The sequence below is a fragment of the Sinohyriopsis cumingii genome, chromosome 18, assembly GCF_028554795.1.
Source record: "Sinohyriopsis cumingii isolate HCF-2022 chromosome 18, ASM2855479v2, whole genome shotgun sequence".
NCBI classification, from domain to species: domain Eukaryota; kingdom Metazoa; phylum Mollusca; class Bivalvia; order Unionida; family Unionidae; genus Sinohyriopsis; species Sinohyriopsis cumingii.
Genome location: NC_142978.1, coordinates 62,881,335 through 62,905,049, shown reverse-complemented (window position 1 = coordinate 62,905,049; position 23,715 = coordinate 62,881,335). Strand labels below are relative to the sequence as shown.

General features: G+C 35.7%; 1 protein-coding gene and 1 long non-coding RNA gene across 4 annotated transcripts in view; one reads left to right on the top strand and one right to left on the bottom strand.

The window, feature by feature from the left end:
• LOC149776780 (uncharacterized) overlaps positions 1-18,395 on the top strand; it is a 52,456-nt gene extending 34,061 nt beyond the window's left edge. For all 3 annotated transcript variants that reach the window (XM_089941458.1, XM_089941457.1, XM_089941459.1), the window contains 2 exons: positions 3,364-3,539; positions 13,014-18,395. In XM_089941458.1, the coding sequence (XP_089797584.1) occupies positions 3,364-3,395 (32 nt within the window). In that variant the 3' untranslated portion in view covers positions 3,396-3,539; positions 13,014-18,395. The remainder of the gene's footprint in view (positions 1-3,363; positions 3,540-13,013) is intronic.
• LOC149776779 (uncharacterized) lies at positions 4,017-22,596 on the bottom strand. The gene is made up of 3 exons (XR_016416118.1): positions 22,541-22,596; positions 12,996-13,096; positions 4,017-4,770 (listed from the first exon to the last, which is right to left on the bottom strand). It is a non-coding gene; the product is annotated as an uncharacterized LOC149776779 (long non-coding RNA).
• Positions 22,597-23,715: the final 1,119 nt, after the last annotated feature.

The window sequence follows — 23,715 nt, the reverse complement described above, 5'->3', positions numbered from 1 at the left end:
CATAAGAGTGGTTATAACATCATTCATTATATTTGGAATTGGGTCACAATTAGTACTTCCAGTTCAGTACCTGCGAATGTAGTTCTAGTCTATTTTTAGAACAATTTTTCCATTCTCAATTTTGTGGTGATAGAAGAATTTATTTATTTAATGGTTTTTGTGTTAGGGATTTAAAGGTAATTGTTTATTCTTGAGAATATGAGCTCAGTGTGTTTTTGTCTGTTTATATTTCGGTGACAGTACACAGTGAGTAATAAGGCCTTGGTGATGATCCGGAAGTGAAATCTGTGTTCTGTTTGCATGTTGCTCTGTTGACAGTCCAGCATCTCAAAAAAGAGCAGGTCAACCTTTGATGAGAACTTCACCTTGAAGTCATCTTTGAAGGTATTTTAGAATAACATATGATTTGTATTGATTTTCACACAGTGGAAAGGTCAGTACTGAGAAACAAATGTAGAGAACATATAGTAAAATTAATTATGTTCTGTGTCCTGTCAGGGCAGTATTAATTCAACTTTAAATTGCTATAACATTTTTATTATTAGAAAATATAATTAAAATTTAAAAAACTTAATTTGATTTTTTTAAAATTAATTAAAAAAATTAAAAAAATTAATTTTCCCCCCCATAAATTCACAGAAATGGTATCTGTTGGAGATGACACTCATTATGATTAGCAGCAGTGTATTTCTACACCATATAGAAGTTGCAATGGAGGATTTATTTCAAAGCCTGTCAGCAAAAATCTCTTTAAATTCTGTGATAGCACATAATAGTGTTTGTAAAATATGGACAGGAAATGTAACAGCTAATGGATTATATGGCCTATTGTTATATAAGGATCCTGTGACAAACACATGGAAGAAAACACATGTTCACAGACTGGCACAAATGGTGAAGTTGAGAAGTCTGACTATACCAAAGGAGCTAGATGCATCCCATTTATGCCATAATAGTTTGTGTGTGAATGTGGATCATCTGATTCTAGAGCTTCATTCCATTAACAATAATAGGCAGTATTGCAAAGGTTATGGTCATTGCATTGGCCATGGTGACTATCCAGACTGCATGATAAAGTTGAAATTGTAATATGGAATAAATTCAGGTATCACAATATATTCTTTACACCCACCCACATCCATATCAATTTATGTCTGGCAAGGATGGATGGATGGATTTGTTGAGTAATAAGGAGAAAAGAAAGAGTGTGGTCTTTGTTTTAGTAGACCATGCTGGTATGACAGTGCTTTCTTAAATACATTCCTCATTTCCTTCCTTTCATTCATTCATTCATTCATTCATTCATTCATTCATTTATTCATTCATTCATTCAGCTAGTAAGTCATGTCATGTCATGTTATTTTAATTTTGAATTATTTAATCTTTATTTATTTTGCTTTTTAATTTCTTTATTAATGTCTTCATATTCAGAGTAAACTGCTTTTACCTCTCCATACGTCTCATCAGGTGGTAGTAAGTAACACAACTGCACATAACATGCGTTGTGTTACCTACAGATTTCCCCACTACAGTTTTCCCTTCTGTACAATGTGTTCTTCATGGTGTCTTTGAGCACTGTCATTTTGCACATGGAATTAAGATAACCTTTTTTGTCTGCAGTGTCCATTGGCTCCTGCTAAACCTTTGTATAGGAGTGATCGCCCTTGGCGTCTAACATTCCTTTGCAGTAGTCAGACTTCCTATTGCCTTGCTGTGTCCTGTACCTCAGATGGGCCTGCATCATATTTCCTCATCTTGCTAGAATACGTTTCCTGGTTTGTGGATGCTTTTGATACAGCTGATGGTAAGTGCAGTCTTTATCCATTGTCTCCAGTGATCCCAGAGTCCTTGTTGAAAGTTTACCTCCCAAGTGTGTCACTTTTATTTTCAGTGATGATCCCAGGCTGTTATTGAGTCTGTGTATTGTTGAATGCACTCTTGCCTCAAAGTTTCTGGAATAGTTCACATTTTTAGGTAATGAAACACTGATTGATCTGTTCACCGCCTCACATTTCTGTGTGTTTGTGTTCAGTCACTGTGACAGTATTTCTACAACATCACAGGAGAGTTTCATTTTCAGAACTTCTAGCAGGATATTCTTATCATTTTCTGTCATTTTAAGATGAGTCACTTGATGAGGGCCCAGGTATGCTGACCACATCCACCAGCTGTTAGTACTTCCTTCCCCACAGACCTTTGAATAATACCAACATTTGGAGCAGTCCCCTGAATAACAGCGCAGAGTGGCATCCAGTACTTGGGGAAGTTGACATTTAATTTTTGTAACATCACCACTATTGTCCTCCATCATTTGCTTGAAGATCAAACCGCAATGTACTTTAATGTCTTGGCTGACAATTTTCTGTTTGAGTCTTTTTCCTTCTCTTGTTCTTATTCCTGGAAACATGTTTTCACTAAATATTGCAGAATTACACTGTTTGAACTTTAAACAACCCAAATGGATGTGATCCGACAGTCTTTCTACTTTCCACATTGGATGCAGAATGGTGTAAGCATTTTGGAAACCAGCAGAAGCCTGTGCATCTCCATCTGTTGTTGCATGTCTAATGAGAATCTCTTGCAGCACAAACTTGTTTCCCATTTCTCTTGCCATTTCATACTCTGAATGTGGTACAACTGATGACATATTTGCTGTGCAGTCAACATGGCCTCCTGGACATTGCATATCAAAACCTTTCCCCTTCAGCCATGCTGCAGTCCAACACAGCTTGTTTTCTACTTTAGTCCCTGCAATGTATTGATTCTTTGTAACAGTTTCGCAGGCAATTCCAACAGCATGTGATGAACTTCAATGAGGTTTGTTTTCATGTCCAAGGCTAATGGCATTGTATCTTGCATCAAAAGCATCATTTATTTGCTCTGGATGCTGAAAACCATGCATGACATTAACCTGACTAGTTTCAGCTTGTCTGTCACAGCCATTTCATTGAGCTTCAAAGTTGCTTTGCCTACAAGGTTGGAAGCCCTTTGCATAGATCTTCTGCTAGGTGGCGGAATGTCAGTGGCTGCAAGCAAGTATCTAGCCCTGGTGTTACCCATTGATGTATCTTGTAGTCCAGCTTGAAACATCATATTTACAGCAGCATGATTTGGCCCAAGATTATTTGTTTTTATCTCCTCATACAGCTTATACTCTGGTGACTTAAAGCTGCAGTTTTTACACATCATAGTATGTTTCCAAGCAAGTCCCCATTTTATTTCATTAGCAATTTGGAACTCTGGTCTGCCACATATGTTGACTTGATTACCATGGCAAGGAATGATATCATTCCACATTTCAACATTATTTTTCATACAGATCATACTTGTCCCATCGTGCTCATTCAATTTTGTCTCTTTCAGGTCCAGTTTTGCTTTGGATGATGGTCATATAATTTTTGCAGACCCAGGTGTGCCATTACAGTCTGGTGCCTGAACTGACTTGAGACCCCCATTTGTTGGCTTTGTCACTGCTATGAGAGAGAACATGTCTGCATCCATTCTTCTGGTCACTGGAGCAGATGCAGCACTGAAACTTGGTAGAGTATCATCAGTCAGATATGTGACTCCTTTGTTATTTGGAATATATCCAGGTTTAAAAAGAGTTGTCTTCCTCTTCTTGTACCCTTTCATTTTTTCAGTTACAATAACTGCGTGTAAATTACAAGAATTATCCTATGTCTCTCACTTGTATAAATAGGAGAAAGCATGCCAGCTTGGTTTCAGAGAACTTCACCAACTCTTCAATACTACTGGAAGCCTAACATCTGAAGACTCCTCTCCTTCATTGGTGGAAATGATGTCATGTACTTTGTTAAACCTTAGCTAGCGTATTTAAATGCTACCAGATTTCAGGTGTTACCTTTGATTGACAGGCTCTGACTTAATTGCTTCACACCTGATAAGGAAAACCATTGATATTTATGACAAAGGAATGGAGAGACTTTGCCATAGAACAAAATTTGTCAACTTCAGGTTTTAAATTTTCATTAAAATTTAAGTTAAATTTAAATTTTCATATAAAAATATGTATCATTTTATAAAATTGAATTTTCTAAGAAAGTTGAACAGTCAAATTTAATTTCTAGTAATTTCCAGATTGGTGTTAGAACTAAAAACTAATTACAGTTTATTTGAAGTGTTTATCTTGATTGACAAAATCACAATTATACTTTATATTTTGTGCATTTTTGACATTTGGCCATTTGGAATTGGCTTGTGTTTGTGTTACAGTGGTTTCAGCTAAAAGCCTGTAACTGTCCTATTCATGGATGAAACTCCTTAAACCTTTGCAGCAGTATTTAAGAGACATTGATTTGATCATGAATGGAAGTTTTGTCCATGGAGGTGAAATTGTCTTACCCTGTCAGGAATTGGGTCACAATTAGTGCTTCAAGTTCAGTACCCACAAATGTAGTTCTAGTCTATTTTTAGAACATTTTTTCCTCTCTCATTTTGGTGGTGATAGAAGAGTTTTATTTATGCATTTTTGGTAGGGATTTAAAGGTAATTGTTTATTCTTGAGAATATGAGCTCAGGGTGTTGTCATCTGTGTGTATTTTGGCGGCAGTGCACAGTGAGTAATAAGGCCTTGGTGATGATTCGGAAGTGAAATCTGTGTTCTGTTTGCATGGTGCTCTGTTGACAGTCCAGCATCTCAAAAAACAGCAGGTCAACCTTTGGTGAGAACTTCACCATGAAGTCATCTTCGAAGGTATTTTAGATTAACATATGACTTGTATCGATTGTCACACAGTGGAAAGGTCAGTACTGAAAAACAAATGTAGAGAACATATAGTAAAATTAATTGTGTTCTGTGTTCTAAGATCATTCATTAGATTGGTTCTAAGATAATTCATCTTTTGGATCTTATCAACTCTGTTAGAATGATAATAAATTGGTTTATCTAACTCTTTGGACTTCCTTTGCAAAGATACATCTTGTAAACCTTTTTGAAGCTGTTGTTTTTTTTAAATTACTGAAGCTTGGTATTCATCAAAATAACTTTGATTGAATACTTGGTCTTTTCATGGGCTAGTCTATATAATAATTGAAATGTTCGTTTTCATTATTATTACTTTGGTTTATATTTACTTATTTCATAAGAACATCATGCTATATGTCTGCGGCATGATGCCCCAGTGCTAGACATCACTTTAAACTGCCACATTGCAGACATCGTAGCGATATGACTGAAAAATTGTTAAAGCTACATTAAAAATCCAAATCACAAATCACACCAAATCACTTATTTCATAAAAATGTAGATCATTTCTTTGCAAAACTGGTGGTTGTGTGTTTCTTTATTACTGGTTAGTTACATATCTCTGCATTTTTAATATAATTTTTTCCCAGATATCTTTGCATTTGACAATTCATGCATGTTAATGTACACAGAAAACATTGCAAATGCTGGGACATGTGTATACATAAAATTTCAAAAAGAATTCAGGATCACATAGATGTGAAGGTTGGCCATATTATTGCAGCCAAAGACTTGCATGTCTTGCAAATGTGGAATATATGCAGTTTTAGTTGGTCATTTTTGTGAGTTGCAATGGCACTTTTACACATTATTAGCTATATCATGCTGAGGAAATGGGAGTCAAGTGCCTTTCCCAAAGACACACTGAAACAACTTGGAATATATAAGATTTAAGACATTCCTGTAAATGAAAAATCAACATATCATTTTCATTTGTTAGCCATTTAGACTGCCATTGGATTATATGTATATGAGTCGGACTTCAGGTGTATTCCCAAGTGTCATATTTCTTAGATGGTGGGTTTTAAGTACCAGGAGAAAGTGCATGTTTCGAGATTTTGACATAAATTGAACAAAACATATATGAGCTGCCCTTAAATATTTTTCAACAATTTTAAACATTTTGATTTTAAAAAATTAAAAATATTAACTCTGGTCTTTCTGCCAAAATCATATTAGGTTGGTCTCTTCTTTTTATCTTACCTCCATCAAAGTTTGGTCGATTTTTATTCAGAGATTTTGAAGCCATCATGGGCTACCTTTGATCCCTTTATTACTTACAATGCCTCATGAAATATTCTGTATTTATCCTTAAACTCTCCTATTTTTGTCTTCTTCTATTGCTAAGTCTGTTTTGATCAAGTTTGATAAGAATGTTTCTTAGGACATGCTATTTAAAAATTGTGTCATGGTTAACTCCTTTAAAAATGTAGTTGCTTTTTCGACATCTGGGGAGAATCCCAACTTAAGTAAAAAGATTATGACAGTTTCAGTCAAATTTGACTTGAGTGTTTCTTATGATATGCTTTATCAAAATTGTATCCAAAATGGCTTCCTTTGCAATGGTGTAGTTTCCATTGCAACCATATAGAAAATCTATTTTCATTTTCACATGGATTTAGTTTAAAATAAACTTAGTATGAATCTTTATGAGGACATCCTCTATCAAAGTTGTGTCTGGGGTGTTTCCCTAACAACCAGGTGGGTGTCCAAAGCAACCAGGAGGAAAACCTAGCATTGATGATTATCTCACATTAGGTTTGGCTCTTGTCTGAAATATAATAAAAACTTATGATAGAATGACTTTTATACCAAAACTGCCTTACCATAAGAGACCAGAAATTATAGGCAAGATCCTAGAATTATTGCTTTTCAGATTGATCCCAGCTGAAGTTATTCAATATTGAAACACAGTTAAACATCATGTCATATACCACCAATTCTCTTTCAAATACTTTACCTGATTAACTTAACATTAGGATTTCTCTGCTACCTTCAAACTCATTCATTCCTGAAAGATGAAGAAAGTCTTTCTGTCTGTTCATAGACAAGTGGAAGCAATTCTTGCAGGTTAACCTGGTTTATATCTGCAAGGTGGCCACCTATAGGTATAACGGTACCAATTGCGCAAGACCAGGTGGGCGGAGCTGAAGGTGTAGGGAAAATTGTATTCAGAATTAAAGAATAATACTAGTTGTGATTGGCACATTATGTAAGAGTTGTACTTTCTGTTAGGCTTAAAAAAGGTTGAGCCTCTTGGCAACATGTGAGTTTGTGTTAATTTCTATTTAGATCATATTTTGTATATTTTATGATATTTTTAAAATATGGTACACATGGCTGAAAATGTGCCTGTTGTGACTAGATAACTCTTACCCCTGTCTAGTTCCAGTGGAGATATCTCTCTTAAATGCAATGGAGTACCTGGTTCTGTCATTGTCAAATTGACAATCTAACACTGCTCTCTAGAAAAGTGTGTGACATGCACACTAAAGTAGGATAGAAAATATATTTATTTCCCCAAACATTAGCATTAAGGTCTATGGAAAAACAATTGGTACCCTGATACCAGTATCTTAAATGTAAGTAGTGTATACTTTTGCTTCAATCTGTAAACAAGGGCCTCTAGAAGTCCAATTTATTCTCAGCTTAAATTCAGCCAGCCAGTTTGTTAATTTAGTGGTACAGTAAGTCAAAATTCAGCCAGCCAGCTTATTAATTTAGTGGTACAGTAAGTCAAAATTCAGCCAGCCAGCTTATTAATTTAATGGTACAGTAAGTCAAAATTCAGCCAGCCAGCTTGTTAATTTAGTGGTACAGTAAGTCAAAATTCAGCCAGCCAGCTTGTTAATTTAGTGGTACAGTAAGTCAAAATTCAGCCAGCCAGCTGGTTAATTTTGTGGTACAGTAAGTCAAAATTCAGCCATCCAGCTTGTTAATTTAATGGTACAGTACCGTATTTTGCCGCATATATCCCGCAGACGCAGATAATCCGCACCCTCATATAGCTCGCGGGTTTTGGGGTTTTGTGTAAAAAATCGTTGGCATAACCCACACCTTTGTATAACCCGCAACCATAGATTGATGAACTTTTTTGTGTATGTTCACATTGTCTACCATTACTGTTTTTAGAAGGACCGAATTCGTCAATGCTCACACGTGGATGACGAACGATACTACAACTACTACATTTTCACTCACCTGCCCAACATGCAAATTTGTATTTACGCTATCAAGTCAGTCGACCCCGGTCCATATTCATCCCTCTGCATCAGTTCAAGTTAGTCACCCTGCCTCCACTATATTCTGGCTGGCAGCCAGCAGATTTGAATTTTGAAGCCAGGTACTTGTGAGCCGGATATGCAATGGTGTGAGGTCCTGAGGCTGAATGCCACAATTGTCAATTTCAAATGTAGCTCACATGACGTCAATTAACTACCGGTATTCAGGCTCGGTACACAGTGCTTGTGCACGTAGGCTGTCTATAGGAGCTGTGCCTCAACTGCAGGCTACATAAACGCTGACATTTCTAAATAATCTTGTATTCTTTTTAATTGTAGATTCGAGTTTAAATAATTTCTTTCTGTTTAATTTAAAAAATGCCGAAACGAAAGTCTTACACAGCCGACTTCAAGCTAACTGCCATTGTGTATGCTGAAGTGCATGGCAATAGAGCCACAGGCAGAAAATTTGATATTGATGAGAGTGTAATCCGAGGTTGGAGAAAAGAAAAAGGAACGTTGGAGAAGATGAATCCACGAAAACGTGCTTGTTACGGACCGAAAGCAAAATGGCCTCACCTTGAAGCTGACCTGAAGCAGTGGATCATGGCCCAGCGGGAAAACAACCGACCAGTCTCGACAGTTGCCATCAAACTGAAGGCCAAACTCATGGCGGCAGAGAAGCACATTGATGATTTTAAAGGAGGAGTGCATTGGGTATATAAATTTATGAAGAGGAACCAATTGTCAGTCAGAACACGAACGACCATCAGCCAATGTCTACCCGAGAATTGGGAGAAGAAGATGGATGATTTTCGTGAATTCGTCACCAGGGAAATATATTGAAATATTATTACGTGTAAAAAATTTGTGATATAGCCCGCACCCTCCCCCCCCCCCCCCCCCGCGGGGTTTGTAAAATCTGGTATAACCCGCAGGATATATGCGGAAAAATACGGTAAGTCAAAATTCAGCCATCCAGCTTGTTAATTTAATGGTACAGTAAGTCAAAATTCAGCCAGCCAGCTTGTTAATTTAATGGTACAGTAAGTCAAAATTCAGCCATCCATCTTGTTAATTTAGTGGTACAGTAAGTCAAAATTCAGCCAGCCAGCTTGTTAATTTAATGGTACAGTAAGTCAAAATTCAGCCAGCCAGCTTGTTAATTTAATGGTACAGTAAGTCAAAATTCAGCCATCCAGCTTGTTAATTTAGTGGTACAGTAAGTCAAAATTCAGCCAGCCAGCTTGTTAATTTAGTGGTACAGTAAGTTAAAATTCAGCCATCCAGCTTGTTAATTTAATGGTACAGTAAGTCAAAATTCAGCCATCCAGCTTGTTAATTTAATGATACAGTAAGTCAAAATTCAGCCAGCCAGCTTGTTAATTTAGTGGTACAGTAAGTTAAAATTCAGCCATCCAGCTTGTTAATTTAGTGGTACAGTAAGTCAAAATGTTACTTTATGTGCTGCAGAATACATTTTTGTGAGTTCTGGTGAATTGATCCATATTTTGGCAATTATCATTTCATTAATGTGCACGTGATTCTGATTTTTTAACATGCAATTTTCACTGGTGATACTTTTGTTTGTGCTGTACTTTGAATTATTACATTTCTAAATGATCTTAATGCATGTTCACCTTCACTTGTTTGTTGTATTCTCTTTTTGATTACTGATATGCCAGCCAGGCTTAAGAAATACAACCAATTTAAGGTGATTGAAGATAATAATGATATGTTTTGACAATGTACCAAGTATTCATTGGCACACACATGCTACAGGATCCAACATTTTAATACAGTAGCTCAAGGGTCACGAAATATGAACATGCTCCAAAACATTGGAACAAGGAGTATTAAGCCTTTACCCATTGTCCAAATTGTTGATTAATTCCATTGGGGATGTTGAGATGCTACCTCCACACCAACCAAGATGCAGACAACAGCACTGGCAGTTAATGTATTGGTAAATGCAGTGGAAGCCATAGGTGATTCCAATCAATCATTGGAATTGCATATGATTATAATGATACAAAAGATGAATATGATGATATAAATCCTTTACCTCAGCCTCATATTGACTCTTGCATTGACTTTGATATATTTTAGCTGGGCCTGAGTGTTTGTATTTTGACTTGTCTAGCTGGCCAGCTGAACTACAAAGCATATATTTTCTTCCTTATGGTGTCATGGCTGCCAACCAAATGATCCAGCTAACCTAACAGCCTATGTTTGGTTTCAGTGGTAAGGAGTCAGTCATTTTATACTGGCAAAGCTGGCTGGCCATGCTTTCTGACTAGTCAGACCACATAACTGGCTGGTCATTATGCCGGCCAACCAGCCAAGAAGACCAATCATGCCTATGAAAGGAATGGTGGACCAGCATTTTTAGTACAGAACTGTTCAGATAGGCCAAACTGGCTATGCATGACTGGCATTCCACCACTTATGGCATATCAATGGGTCAAAATGATGATACCTCCAGATGATCCTTCATCATTATATAGAGTGCTGTACCCTTGGTGTACAGAAGGAAGGACAGTCCTCGTCTTTTGGAGGGGGAGGAAACGGACATGCTTGAACATTATGATCAGACCATGGGATGGACAGAATTTGGTTTCAAGGCAGTGTTATAGGAAATCTTTAAGATTTTACCTCCACTGAGATTTCCTCCTCCCCATCAATAAATCCTACCTATACATGCTACGTCAGGGTCTCTGATGATGATGATGATGACAGTCCATCTTTTCAAATCCCACAGTTGTCAAAGATTGCTGAAATTACTATGTGTCTCTCTTGTTCTCAGAACTATAGATAGCGATGGTATTAAAACAAAGAAAGAAATGGGATGCCTTGAATCTCGACTTGGTTGATATTTCATTGTAACTTTAAATTCACGGTCTAGCTCAACCATGAAAACTGCAACAATTGGACAATTGGAACCCAATAAATTTAAAGAGTTTTACAGTACATACCCTGTCCATTTTGTCAATTAAGTTGTTCAAATTACACATCCAGGTTTTGTTTCTCAAAACAGGTTGTCTTCACTAGGCAATTGATAGATAACTTTGCACTCAATTTAAAGTGCCTCCATTTAATACTGTCCTTCGCATTAAAACTTTGTATCAGAGTGCCTTAATATAGTGCAGTCCCTCATATCACACAGGCTTGATATTAAAGTACCTTACTATAGTGCAGTCTCTCACATAACACAGGCTTGATATTAAAGTGCCTTACCAGTGCAGTCCCTCACACAACACAGGCTTGATATTAAAGTTCCTTACTAGTGCAGTCCCTCACACAACACAGGCTTGATATTAAAGTACCTTAGTATAGTGCAGTCTCTCACATAACACAGGCTTGATATTAAAGTGCCTTACCAGTGCAGTCCCTCACACAACACAGGCTTGATATTAAAGTTCCTTACTAGTGCAGTCCCTCACACAACACAGGCTTGATATTAAAGTACCTTACTATAGTGCTGTCCCTCACACAACACAGGCTTGATATTAAAGTACCTTACTATAGTGCAGTCCCTCACATAACACAGGCTTTATATTAAAGTGCCTTACTAGTACTGTCCCACATATAACACAGGCATGATATTAAAGTACCTTACTATAGTGCAGTCCCTCACATAACACATGCTTTATATTAAAGTGCCTTACTAGTGCTGTCCCACATATAACACAGGCATGATACTGAAGTACCTTATTAGTGCAGTCCCTTGCATAACACAGGCTTTATTTTAAAGTACCTTACTAGTGCAGTCCCTCACATAACACAGGCTTGATATTAAAGTACCTTACTAGTGCAGTCCCTCACATAACACAGGCTTGATATTAAAGTACCTTACTAGTGCAGTCCCTCACATAATACATGCTTGACATTAAAGTACCTTACTAGTGCAGTCCCACACATATTAAAGTGCTTCATTATAAAGCTAACCCTCACATACCACAGACTTGATATAAAGTTACTCATTATGGCGATGTTCCACATATAACATGGGTATCATCATTGCCACCTCACTTGTAATGCAATATAGATTCCTTAACAACATTATAGTGAAAGACTTGTATTCAGGAAACTATATATGAAATAATAATATTCTATAAATGTATTGACTTGGGCAATTATCTACCAAACCTAGGTCACTGTGACCTGTTTTTTCCTCAGTGATTTTTATTTTCCTGGATAGCAATTAATATTATATCAACTATTTCTCTATCTTTATGGAGATTTATTTAAAGAAATAAATAGGGACCCCGGCCAAGTCATGATGTTAGAATTTAGTAATTTTAACCCTCATGCTTTTTCTAAAAGTGTTCGGAATTATTAAGATACCCTTATGATGTAAATCAAGCTATTCTAGTATAGTTAAATGTTTGGGTAATTGGCCACGACAGCATGGCTGCAGCAAACAAACATCTTTTTATTATTTTCTCACTGGAAATGAATTAATACATATTGTAAAGTTTCGGTTTTGTTAACACATTAACCCCTGGAGGTTTTTGTCGTTTTCGTCTGAAATTCGAATAGGAAACACATTTTTGAAAGCTCTTTATTTCAAATGCCCATCTTATCCTACTTTTTGCAAAGGTTCATTTGTCTGTTTGCAGTTCATACCAGCCTGCCTTAGATCTGAGACCAAAAAGTCTAAATTCTGGACACAAGATCGGATTCCGACCACGGGCAAATTTGGGGTAGAAAAAAATCAGGTCCAAAAAATGAGGCTTTTCCCTTTGTATTTTGTAGTGCAACTAGAAATTCCAGATTATTTGTATCATTGTAGAGCTACATCTGTCTACCTTTCTATAATACCACCCACATTAGTGTATTCTACATGACCTTGATGTTACACAGCTCGACAGTAGGGTAATACTTCCTGCCACGTAAACTCACCACCAGGAGTTAATATGTTAATATGAATACAATTTTCCAAACTAGTTTTGACACAGAATTAAAAATATGCTATGCTTATGAAATTTTCTGCACTTAGCTGTTACATTTAACTTTTTCTGCAGGTATACAAAATCCCAGTATGCTGGAAGAAGATGATCTCAACTCAAGTATGTCTTGGCTAGCTGTGTTTGCTGGCTGCTTCTCACTGAAGATAGAAGTGAACAGGCATGTCAGTTTAGGTGGTCCCTATGCACTCGTAATAGATGTGAACTTTTTTGTTGCATAGTCTTAATGGGTGTGCTAACATCCACTCATTCAGGGCAGAAATGAACTCTTGTGTTACACAGTTTAGCTATGTATGCTGGCCTCTACTCAGCTTTCAAATTGGCAAAAGTGAACTCTTGTACAGCCATTCAGCAGGGGATATTTTCATCTCTTATGTCTGTCTCTTACCACTTCCATCAGTCCCTTCATTCCCATAAATAATATTCTCCTAAACTACTGAAGCAAAATTATTAAAACTTTGTATTTATGTTGTCCAAAGGTCACTGAGTCTAAGAGTGGAGTCATCCAGGTCTCTCACACCTTACCTCCCTAGTAGAGGGTCAAAGTTTAGATGTACAAAAATTACAGTTACTGGAACATTTTCAAATACTTTCTAACCAAACTTAATATATATCTGGAAGATACATGTTAAGAATTTTTCATTATTATGATTAGCAGAGGGGAGGAGGGGGGCCTGATGAGCACAGGTAAGGTGGTAAGGGTAAGTGCTTCACTGGGTGAGCACAGAAAAAATAGTTTGGGTAAACAAACGTAATAAAATTTGTTGGAATTGGCGGTGATGTGCCATAATTTGCATTTCTTGTCTGTTATTTTTGTAAATGTAGTTATCTTAATTCTGTTGGTTTCAGAGGTTTGATTTCATTAGCATTATGCATACCAGCAGTATCTAATTTGTAAGGTTTGTGAGTTAAATAACAAGGTAAAATTATCTAGTCTAGTATAACTTTCATTTCAAGACTGCAGATTTGTTACAAGATGTACTTCACCGAAGCCAGCCTAATAGGGTTGTAAGAATTTATTTTTGTCAGTTCCTTGATTACACTTAATACAGATATCCTAGTGATGCATGCCATGTTTACAATGATGTGGTTAAAGGCTCCAGTCATATATGCCTTTTTTATACCTAAATATATGGTGAGAGGTCCAAGTCATGTATGCCATGTTTACACTTAATGATACAGTCAAAGGCCCTAGTCATATATGCCTTGTTTACAGTTAATGATGTGGTCAAATACCCTAGTCATATATGTTTTGTTTACAGTTAATGATGTGGTCAAATACCCTAGTCATATATGTCTTGTTTACAGTTAATGATGTGGTCAAATACCCTAGTCATATATGTTGTTTACAGTTAATGATGTGGTCAAATACCCTAGTCATATATGTTTTGTTTACAGTTAATGATGTGGTCAAATACCCTAGTCATATATGTCTTGTTTACAGTTAATGATGTGGTCAAATACCCTAGTCATATATGTTGTTTACAGTTAATGATGTGGTCAAATACCCTAGTCATATATGTTTTGTTTACAGTTAATGATGTGGTCAAATACCCTAGTCATATATGTTTTGTTTACAGTTAATGATGTGGTCAAATACCCTAGTCATATATGTCTTGTTTACAGTTAATGATGTGGTCAAATACCCTAGTCATATATGTTTTGTTTACAGTTAATGATGTGGTCAAATACCCTAGTCATATATGCCTTGTTTACAGTTAATGATGTGGTCAAATACCCTAGTCATATATGCCTTGTTTACAGTTAATGATGTGGTCAAATACCCTAGTCATATATGCCTTGTTTACAGTTAATGATGTGGTCAAATACCCTAGTCATATATGCCTTGTTTACAGTTAATGATGTGGTCAAATACCCTAGTCATATATGCCTTGTTTACAGTTAATGATGTGGTCAAATACCCTAGTCATATATGTCTTGTTTACAGTTAATGATGTGGTCAAATACCCTAGTCATATATGCCTTGTTAACAGTTAATGATGTGGTCAAATACCCTAGTCATATATGTCTTGTTTACAGTTAATGATGTGGTCAAATACCCTAGTCATATATGTCTTGTTAACAGTTAATGATGTGGTCAAATACCCTAGTCATATATGCCTTGTTTACAGTTAATGATGTGGTCAAATACCCTAGTCATATATGCCTTGTTTACAGTTAATGATGTGGTCAAATACCCTAGTCATATATGCCTTGTTTACAGTTAATGATGTGGTCAAATACCCTAGTCATATATGCCTTCTTTATACCTTAACATACAGTCAGAGGTCCATGTCATGCATGTCTTGTTTACAATTAATGATGTGGTCAAAGGTCCTAGTTGGAGCCCCGAGTGGCCGAGTGGTCTAAAGTTCTCTCTGTTACGGATTACTGCCATCTCACCTCTGTCTGCATGGGTTCAAGTCTCGGATTCGGCCAATGTGAGTATGTGAGAAAGCTTGCCAGTAGCTTCTCGTGGGTCAGTGGTTCTTTCCAAGGTTTTCCTGGGTTCTTCCTCCACCATTAATACTGGCCGCCATGTATAGCCTATCGTGTGCTGAAAAATGGCGTTAAACCCCACAACAATAAAAGCATGTCATAATATATCCTAGCTACCATATTCCCATTTCATACAAAGACTCATCTCAACTGTGAATGTCTAACCTCTGAAGTTTCAAAATTGTCTGATGGAATTGTCCTTTATCTAGAAGCATATAAAGAATGTTCAAGGGTTATTTTAATTGCATTTGCCATTGATTTTGAGTCATTAAATGGTGTACTTTCCATTGAAATAGTTACTTTATTTAATTTAATACACAGACAATTATTTGCATATTTTTTGTTTGCAATATTTTAATAAGTTATCTTTGTTTTCAACATTAAAAACTTATCTGATAATTAATGATCAGCAGCAGTCACCCATATTTCGAGTTTTATAAGATATCATGATAGTAAAGTCAGTGGATGTTGTATACAAGTTATTTTACTATTTGTTGGGTTTTTGGTGAAAGGATTTGACTTTGAAGAAAATTTTAATTTATTAAATGCAAACTGAAAGTGAAAAAGATATCCATTTATATTATAAGAAGGAGATTTGTTTTTTAACACATGACTACCTCATCATTCAGACCACTTTTCCCCAGTCCTAGAAATGGTCTTTTGGGGGCTTTGTGAGCAAATATTTATAAAATGTAATTTTGTTGTCCAAACAGATGAAATTGTATCAAAGTTGTATATTAAACCTATCATTTATTTATGACAAAATGTTAACTACTATATATATATGTAAGATTTTATATAAAAAAATGTTATACATGAAATTGTCATTGTCCAAGAAATTAGAAACTGTGCCAAGATTGTATATAATTTTTCTCACCTGTTTATGTCTAAATATTGATATTCTTATGATACCTATACACATATTCTATGCAGCTTATTTCTGATGGATCAAACTAAAATCAGTTTATATTTTATTCCATTATTGTCATTGTTCCAGTGTATATTGTATGGAGATGCCAATTGTGTTGCCTGTAAACACATCGGTATTTACATACTGTGCTCCGATTTTGTTTATACTTGAAATTAAAACCAAGTCCTAATACATGTGTTCAGAAATTCTGGGTCTGGTGTGATTGTCACCATTTTCTATAAAAAAATACTTGACTAAGTTATAGCCCCTGCTTGACTTTAAAGTTATATATTGATCAAAATGTCATCTTAACGTTGGTGGCATCAGTGGTTTCTGAAAATATTTCTAGTTACAACTCTGTGATATTGATGCCATGCTAGATCAATGTTTATATCCCTTCAGGTTGTATTGTCTAAATTGTTCCATCAGTAGAATCAATGGAACAGTTTATTTTGAGTGATGTGTTTTCCTTGATGTATCTTGTAGTACAGAACAGTATAAATTGGATTTGACTGGTTTATATATAAAGATATTTATGATTGTTTGATTTTGGAATGTTATGTCTTGGTGAGCAAATTGATTTATTATAACACCCTTTGTCAGCAAGTTTTTGACATATTCTAGCAATTAGTTTTGGAAATTGGCTAACAAGTTTGGATTTTTTTTTGCATTTTAAAATCAAGATGGCAGTTTATTTATTTTGCATGGCTAGCATACATGCCAACCATTATGCTTTTTGCATAACCATTATGCTTTTTATCCACAAATTGTGCATTATGCTAGACTATAAGGATGTCACTGAATTAGGCAAAGAAATAACTTGGTTTTGTCTTAAAACTATTCAACTATTTCTCGTTATACAGGCGTACAATGTTATCTAGGGTGAATGTGTTTTTCCAGGTAAGCGACTGTATTAACATGTACCTAGCCAGAGATTACTTGTGACGAGGTAACATGACTAACATGATATGCATGGGTATTCTACCCTGACTTGTACTCACTCTCCTATGGATTTAAGTAAGATCAATTTCTAAAACCACACTGGTCATTTTTGGATCACGACAAAGAGTGTACACTCTCCATTGTTCTCCAGCCATAGGGGTAAGTGTTAAATTTACATTTTCATTTGATATGTGAAGCTTATTCGGTTTGTAATGTCTTATCGCATAATAATGCATTTATTACAACGCAGATTTAAAGTGTTGAATTACAAGTCACTGTTAGAGGTTAAAGTATTATCATATATCTAGAGATTATACAGAAACTATTATTATGACCAATTTGGTTTTATTATAGCTGACTGTTATTGTAGCTGACTGTGACTGTCGCTGTGATTGTGTCTGTTGCTATGAAGTGTTATTGTCACTGTGACTGTGAATATGACTAGAGCTGTCTGAAGCTGTCCAAAGCCGTCTAAAGTTGCTTAGAGCTATCTGGAGTTTCCAGAATATTTAATGCTGCGTGCTGTCGATACATATGTATGTATGTATGTCTGTGCCACGGATGTAGACATAGCAAATTAAAAAAGGTGCTGTATGCTGTCTGTATGTGTAACGTATGACTGTACTCATGGTGGATTTATAAAGGGTGCAAGCGGTCGATAAGAGTGTGGGCCAACCCAAGGAATCATGCGACTGTACAAGGGGTCTAGAAGCATACGTTTGGATCAATTGTTGTTCCATTGCATTTTTATATCCATAAGATTATTTTGAATCTTCTTTATGTTCATAAGATTATTTTGAATCTTAGTTATGTTCATAAGATTATTTTGAATCTTAATAGAATTCATATTCGAGATTATGTGAATCTCTCTTATAGTGTAAAATACTGTTTGAAGAGTATCTGCATTCCATGAGGTTTCTTGGATCTGTACTTCATATTGATTTAATATTTTTGGTTTATTTTCGATGTGTGGATGTTGTGTAGAGTGATTTGAGTAAATCGTATGTTGAGAGTGTGAGAGAATCATTGTATTTTTACATCGTATATTTTTTCTTTATTAATTCATTCATAAATTTCCATCTTTCTCACATTGTGTTTGTCTTATTCATTTAGTCCAAAGACCCACTCATTTTATATTCTGCGACAAAGCATTATGCCTCTTTGTTACATTAAAAAATAAAATTCAAGCAATTTCAGCATTGGATTTATTTTGGAAAACAACTCAAATTTATTAATTAGGACTGGTGTTAGTTATTCGGGGATTATTTTGGATTTATTTTGCAATACCATAAGTTATTCCATTTGTACATTTTCACTTTGTATTTAGGGAAATAAATTATGTTGAATTTTACAAAGTGTGTGTGTTTTGAACCACCAAAGTAACAGAACTTTGATACAATACACTTTACCAGAATAAGATCAATGGATAGCCCTAAGCCTTTTTGATGTATAGGAAGATGGGTTGATTTCTATCTATATTTCAATGTCACAGTTGAATATACATAGAAGGTTCTTTTAATAAGAGACATATATCTGCTATAGACATATTTTCTTTTATGTTGAAGATTACTTAAATATGATCCAAATATTGTTTTGATTTTGCCTACAATGCAAAAGTTAAACATAGATATTGCTTCTCTTCCAGCAATTTTGTAAATGTTTAGATTCCATGCTCTTCTTTTATTTTATAAATTCTGGGAGTCACAAATAAAGCATATCATCGTGGCAGTGTTGCATAAAGCAGATGGTGCAAGAAGGAAACATAATATCAGTTTCTAGAAAAGAGTGTATAATATCAATTTTAACTGGTGGAGGGGGAACCCTGGTAAAAACCACTAACCTATGGGAAACTACTGGCAAGCTTTCTCACATACCCACATTGGCCAAACCCCGAGAATTGAACCCACGCAGTGGTGAGATGGCTCTGATCAGGGCTCATAAAATAACATTAGAAATGGTTGCAACTTAGTGATGCAAGTAAATTTTACTCTTACGTATATCGTACTGACCCTATCTTTCTGGTATGACTGTGCTGGCAATAAATGTCTTAACAACACAGCATACCTGACCATACCGGCTTATTTGCTCCATTGCTTATCTCAGAAATCTATCAAGTGGTTTCAGTCAGTAGAATGTCAGTTCATTAAAGAGACCCTTGAATTTCTGGAAACATGATTTATTTCGATACCCTGCATTTAGATACAGAATTTTTCTGCAGATTTAGGTGGAAGGACTATTAACTCATGCTATTCACTTTTACTACAAATATTCATAAAAACATTTAAGCAGGAATCATAATCATGTTTTTAAGGAATTTTTCATAAAATTCAAAGTTTAGATTACATTTTTTTCTTCACAGGTTAACTTAATTTGCTAAATCAACTCCTCCTCTAAATCTGTAGGCCTATTGATAGTGATGGACAATATGTGGGTCACATGTTACCTGTTCATTAAAATTGTTACATATATCTCATTTAATATATAGTTATTTTAATTTAATTGTTTGTCAGTTTTCAATTTGTTATTCTACTATATGTTATTATAATTAAATTTATTCACTGGAGATATTTTTCCAGAAAATTGGTTGACCTGAATCTTTCTTTTCATATTACCAGGTGTTGATCTAAATTCTGACCTTAATTCAAAATTAGTAAACAAAGTTCTGTTTTATTTTAAAATGATTGGTTGCTTCCAAGGTCATGATGGGATGAGATTTAAGATGTAAACAACTTTTTTATTTTTTTATTTCTTAGAGAAAACTATTGGTCTAATCAAGGCCTTATTATGTGTACATGATATAAACATGATCACGTGACCCCCCTTTCAGATTTTGCAACTTGGTGGAATTTCTAAACTGCGTCTTATGATACAATATAACCATTGTTTTTGAGAGAGATTTCTGTTTTCGGGCTTTTACATTAGGTATCAAGTTGTTTTCTTTGTTGTTGCCAGATTTTGAGTTAATTCTTTATTCTCTGGAAATATTTGAAGAGAGCTCACACAGATTTTGGAAAGACATTGTTTACAAGTTTAATTTGGATTTCCAATATCAGAGTGCCATTATTTGTATTTCTACAAGGAACTGTAGATAAGCACAGCACTGACTACGTCATCGTCATCCATTTTGGATTTTACATCAGAATTTGAATTTAAAATTATTAGAACATTTATTACTAGAACTTTTGCAATTTAATTCGTGGATTATTCTTAGATTATTTTTTAATTTGATTATTGAAACCGTAAGTTTTTTTTAAAAATTTTTACAGAATTTTCGAGGAAAATGTATTATTTGTTAAATTTTATAAGGCTTGTTTTCACTCTGTTACTGTTTATTCGAGCCTAAACACGTAACAAAATGCACAATGTTTTCGCATGCAAATCTCTCTGGAACAAACTTGCGTACACTTGAGACGCATACTGGTTGCTGTTGTTGTTGTAGGGGTTTAACGCCATTGTTCAGCACAGGATAGGCGATATATGGCGGCCAGTATTAATGGTGGAGGAAGAACCCGGGAAAATCCCAGAAAGAACCACTGACCCACGAGAAGCTACTGGCAAGCTTTCTCACGTACCCACATAGGCCGAACCCGCGACTCAACCCACGCAGACAGGTGAGATGGCAGTTATCCGTAACGGTGAGCGCTTTAGACCATTCGGCCACTCGGGGCCACCCAAATACTAGTATTTAGTAACAGCCATGTCTAGCTCGCAATTCAAAATGGCCACAGGACAGGGTTGTGCTATTCCACGTAGATTTTCAAGTCATCAAGCAGATTTGGCTCCCAAAATATAATGCACGTGACCAAAGGAATATTTAAGCCGACAATAGCTCCACAACGGTGAGAAATACCGCTAAGTGTATAAAATGTGCACAGATGTGTGCAGCAGAAATTCGCTGCAGATTTTTGCAGGTTTTAAGGAATATGTAATATTGTCCCCTAAAGAGCCAATCAGTATCATGATGGGTGAGGGGCTAATTTATTGACCTAAGATTAACTGCGCTGTCTTGCCAAAAGATGAAATTTCATGACACGACGTGTAAATAAAGAAATATCACCAAAGATGCATTTTATCAATAAGCCATTACAGGTAAGGACCACTCCGGTGGCCTAGTGGTAATAGCGTCCGCCTCGGATGTGGGGGTCGCGGGTTCAAATCCTGGCCGAGTCTTACCAAAGAGTTATAAAATGGTAGAAGATCATGTTAGCTAGGCGCACATCATTAGGGGTTTGTGTTAGGGCTGGTAAGCCTGGTGTCATGATATTGTGACTGGGTGGGACATTATGCTACATGTTTGTGGCATGGTGCCCCATTACTAGACATCACTTTAAACTGCCACACTGCAGACAGTAGCGGTATGAGTGAACAATTGTTAAAGCTACATTAAAATCCAAATCACACAACACACACACACATTACAGTAAATGATCGCACAACTATTGCAGGACACTAAACAAAAGCCTTCTGTGAGTTATTACATAATGTGACAAACCTTGTGGGATACTGAGCTTAAACTATATAGGAAATGTATATTAAGTTTTAACAATTTTGTGATACAATAACTTTATCACTCTGATATTGGTAAGATTTGAGGTTTATATTAATGAGAAAACACAAGAAACAGTAACTTTCGTTTCTTTTTATTATTTTAAATGTTAGATGGCTTTGTAGCACGATCTAGCGTTATAGCATTTTGGGTCACTTGATTCTGCTTGTTGGGTATATATATATATATACATATATATATATATATAGAGAGAGAGAGAGAGAGAGGGAGATGGGGGGGGGGGGGGGCAGCTGTGGCTGCAGTGGTGGTGTGTTACGACGTGGTATTATGTGAAGACTAATTTCAGGACGGTTTATTGGAATCAAAGGAAAAATGGTCTTGATAATATTACTATGATGATAGGGGCCCCGAGTGGCCGAGTGGTCTAAAGCGCTCTCCGTTACGGATCACTGCCATCTCACCTCTGTCTGCGTGAGTTCGAGTCTAGGATTCGGCTAATGTGGGTATGTGAGAAAGCTTGCCAGTAGCTTCTCGTGGGTCGGTGGTTCTTCCCGGGGTTTTCCTGGGTTCTTCCTCCACCATTAATACTGGCCGCCATGTATAGCCTATCGTGTGCTGAAAAATGGCTTTGAACCCCACAACAACAACAACAACAACTATAATGATACATACATACATACATACATACATACATATATCCTTTTACTATTGTATATTTTCTGTTACCTTGCAAAAATAAATTGACGTGATTGAAATTTTAAACTCCCGGCGCCGCCCCCCCCCCCCCCAAGCCTGAAGGAAGGAAGTGAAATATGCTAGTACTACTTTAATTTGCTGTTCAGAAATACAATGCCGTTACCCTTGCAGTTGTTGAGCAAGCCAAAAGTAGAATTTACTTGATGAAGGTGGAGGGTGAAATGTTAATATATTGTCACAAACCTGCTGGATAGATAATTGATAGTAAATTTGTTAGCAATATCTGTGAACAAATATACAAATTAAATTTGAGATAAACAATGCCATGAAAAAAATGTAATTGTAGAGCTGAAAACAAACTTCACTGACAATACGTTTACAAACATAGCTACCAAAGATTTGAGTGTTACAGTAATGGTTGACAAATATATTCAATCACTCAAACGAAGACGAACTAAAATGCATGCTTGCTAACCATCCTCTTTCCCGGTTTGCAAAAGATTTCTGTGCCAAAGTGATTAATGCAAAATATTTTTCAGGGTATTAAATCTTGCTGAATTTTTTAAAGGATGGTGAGGTGGGGTGGATGAGGCCAAATTGCATGAAAACTTTTACATTATGGGCAACTATCTAATAGTTTAATTTGAGGTCAAATGGGTTTGACAGTTGTTCTAATATCGTTATATATTTTACACCACTTCAATCACTCTATAGTTCCTAGTCCAAAATAATTGACTGTGTCGGTATATGATATCATTGGCCTTTATTTAAATATAGAAACACGGGGAGCAATCTGCAATGTAACATAAGATCATATTTCAGTTACCATATGGGAGTGTTCGTATCATCGTATCATCTAACTTCCTTCCCTTGTAACATATGCATGAACTACATGTACTATTACACATCCTTTGTTGAAATTAACCTTTTTAAGTACAGCTCCTTAGCTAGTTGCACAATACTATACTTGTGTATATTACTTTGTCTATTTGTATCTTATTTCTTTTGTATATTTATTAGCTAGTCAGATGTATCAAATGTGATGATTGCGTCCTGTAAAAAAAAATGAATATAATTCTATATATCTGAGAAAGAAATATTTTACTATTAATTTTAATTCTGTATCTTATAAATATGTAAAGCTGTGATTCTGTGAATACCCTTTCTCTTGATCTGTCAAATAATATAATTATGTTAAGGATCAT